This window comes from Echiichthys vipera, assembly GCF_963691815.1.
Source record: "Echiichthys vipera genome assembly, chromosome: 7".
Classification (NCBI taxonomy): domain Eukaryota; kingdom Metazoa; phylum Chordata; class Actinopteri; order Perciformes; family Trachinidae; genus Echiichthys; species Echiichthys vipera.
This window is the reverse complement of record NC_139832.1, coordinates 405,513-408,631: the sequence shown is the minus strand read 5'-3', so window position 1 is coordinate 408,631 and position 3,119 is coordinate 405,513. Positions and strand designations below refer to the sequence as shown.

General features: G+C 53.8%; 1 protein-coding gene across 1 annotated transcript in view; it reads left to right on the top strand.

Annotated features, from left to right (window-relative positions):
* irx5b (iroquois homeobox 5b) overlaps positions 1-2,688 on the top strand; it is a gene marked incomplete at both ends in the record, with an annotated part of 5,017 nt that extends 2,329 nt beyond the window's left edge. Inside the window, 2 exons of the mRNA XM_083916351.1 lie at positions 140-776; positions 2,222-2,688. Coding sequence (XP_083772477.1) covers positions 140-776; positions 2,222-2,688 — 1,104 coding nt within the window. The remainder of the gene's footprint in view (positions 1-139; positions 777-2,221) is intronic.
* Positions 2,689-3,119: the final 431 nt, after the last annotated feature.

Sequence of the window (3,119 nt, the reverse complement as noted above, 5' to 3'; positions counted from 1 at the left end):
TAAACACAGAAGAGTAAATATTAATAATAATAATATTAATAAACTTAAACTTAAATCTGCTGCCGTTGTGGATCCGGACCCCGTGGATCCGGACCCCGTGGATCCGGGTCAGTACTGACGGTTTCTCTTGGTCCCCCAGGGTCCCGGGTACGACGCGTCCTCGGGGGTCTCGGGCTCCGTGGACTTCCACCGGTTCGGGTCCGTGGGTCCGTACGCGTTCGGGGACGCGTGCTACAGGAAGAACGCCACGCGGGACGCCACGGCCACGCTGAAGGCCTGGCTCACGGAGCACCGCAGGAACCCGTACCCCACCAAGGGCGAGAAGATCATGCTCGCCATCGTCACCAAGATGACGCTGACGCAGGTGTCCACGTGGTTCGCCAACGCGCGCCGCCGCCTCAAGAAGGAGAACAAGGTCACGTGGACCCCCAGGCACCGCAGCGAGGACGAGGAGGACGAGGACCACATCGACCTGGAGGGGACCGCCCACGACCACGAGCCCCTCAGGGCCGACCACGAGCGCCTCAGAGCCCACGACCACGAGCCCCTCAAGGCCCACGACCACGAGCCCCTCAGGGCCCACGACCACGAGCCCCTCAGGGCCCACGACCACGACCACGACCACGAGACCCTCAGGGCCGACCACGAGCGCCTCAGGGCCCACGACCACGACCACGAGACCCTCAGGGCCCACGACCACGACCACGAGCGCCTCAGGGCCCACGACCACGAGCGCCTCAGTGCCGCCGCCGAGACGGACGCAAAGAGCCAAGAAGGTGAGTGAGAGGACGAAGAGAAATCCAACAGTCCTCTGTTCTATGAGAGGACTGTTGGATTAGAGGACTGTTGGATTAGAGGACTGTTGGATTAGAGGACTGTTGGATTAGAGGACTGTGGGATTAGAGGACTGTTGGATTAGAGGACTGTTGGATTAGAGGACTGTGGGATTAGAGGACTGTTGGATTAGAGGACTGTTGGATTAGAGGACTGTGGGATTAGAGGACTGTTGGATTAGAGGACTGTTGGATTAGAGGACTGTTGGATTAGAGGACTGTTGGATTAGAGGACTGTGGGATTAGAGGACTGTTGGATTAGAGGACTGTTGGATTAGAGGACTGTGGGATTAGAGGACTGTTGGATTAGAGGACTGTGGGATTAGAGGACTGTTGGATTAGAGGACTGTGGGATTAGAGGACTGTTGGATTAGAGGACTGTTGGATTAGAGGACTGTTGGATCAGAGGACTGTTGGATTAGAGGACTGTGGGATTAGAGGACTGTTGGATTAGAGGACTGTGGGATTAGAGGACTGTTGGATTAGAGGACTGTTGGATTAGAGGACTGTGGGATTAGAGGACTGTTGGATTAGAGGACTGTGGGATTAGAGGACTGTGGGATTAGAGGACTGTTGGATTAGAGGACTGTTGGATTAGAGGACTGCTGGATTAGAGGACTGTTAAATTAGGGGACTGTTGGATTAGAGGACTGTGGGATTAGAGGACTGTTGGATTAGAGGACTGCTGGATTAGAGGTCTGTTGGATTAGAGGACTGTGGGATTAGAGGACTGTTGGATTAGAGGACTGTTGGATTAGAGGACTGTTGGATTAGAGGACTGTTGGATCAGAGGACTGTTGGATTAGAGGACTGTTGGATCAGAGGACTGTTGGATTAGAGGACTGTTGGATTAGAGGACTGTTGGATTAGAGGACTGCTGGATTAGAGGACTGTTGGATTAGAGGACTGTGGGATTAGAGGACTGTTGGATCAGAGGACTGTTGGATTAGAGGACTGTTGGATTATAGGACTGTGGGATTAGAGGACTGCTGGATTAGAGGACTGCGGGATTAGAGGATTGTTGGATTAGAGGACTGTTGGATTAGAGGACTGCTGGATTAGAGGACTGTTGGATTAGAGGACTGTTGGATTAGATGACTGTTGGATTAGAGGACTGTTGGATTAGAGGACTGTTGGATTAGAGGTCTGTTGGATTAGAGGACTGTTGGATTAGAGGACTGTGGGATTAGAGGACTGTTGGATTAGAGGACTGTTGGATTAGAGGACTGTTGGATTAGAGGACTGCTGGATTAGAGGACTGTTGGATTAGAGGACTGTTGGATTAGAGGACTGTGGGATTAGAGGACTGTTGGATTAGAGGACTGTTGGATTAGAGGTCTGTTAATAAATTAACTCAGAATCGAACCGTCTTCTCTTCTCGTCTGCAGCGTCCCGTCTCCTCGTCTCCACGCCGACGTCCTGCTTCACCGATCCGGACTCTACAGACCCGGGGGACCGGAGGCCCCTGAACCACGTCCCGGGCCCCCCCACCTCAGACGCAGCCCCTCCCCAGAGCAGGTCCCCGGGGACGGACTCCTGCGACGCCACCCGGGGGCCCAACGCGGCCCCCAAACCCAAACTGTGGTCCCTGGCTGAGATCGCCACGTCCTCAGATACAAATAAAGGATCTGGGGCCTCCTCACGGAGCAGGGGGTCCACGTTAGGGGCCGCCCCGCCCCGACACCTCTACTACCCCTCCCCCTTTATCCCCGGGTACTGCAGCTACGGCGCCCTGGGGCCCGGACCGCACCCGGCAGTGCTGCAGAGAGCCGAGGCCGCCGCCAGAGACTGCAGACTACGCCGACAGGGTCAGCTGGACCTCCACGAACTCAAGAGAGGCATGACCAACGTGTAGACCCGGGACCACCTACCTGGGACCACTTACCTGGGACCACTTACCTGGGACCAGTGGACCTGGACCAGGTACTGGTCCCAGTACTGGTGGGAATGTCTCTGGATTTTAAGGAAGCTTGACTGGACCCAGACCAGGTCCTGCTGAGGCGTCGGACTTTGATTAAAACCACAAATGTTCAGTTTTCACCGTTTTTCTAAGTTGATGTAAATTTTGTTTCATTAAAAAAGTTTCACTAAAACACGTGTGCTAAAGTGTCCTCTAGGAGCATAAACGTGTGTTAAAGTGTCCTCTAGGAGCATAAACGTGTGCTAAAGTGTCCTCTAGGAGCATAAACGTGTGTTAAAGTGTCCTCTAGGAGCATAAACATGTGTTAAAGTGTCCTCTAGGAGCATAAACGTGTGTTAAAGTGTCCTCTAGGAGCATAAACGTGT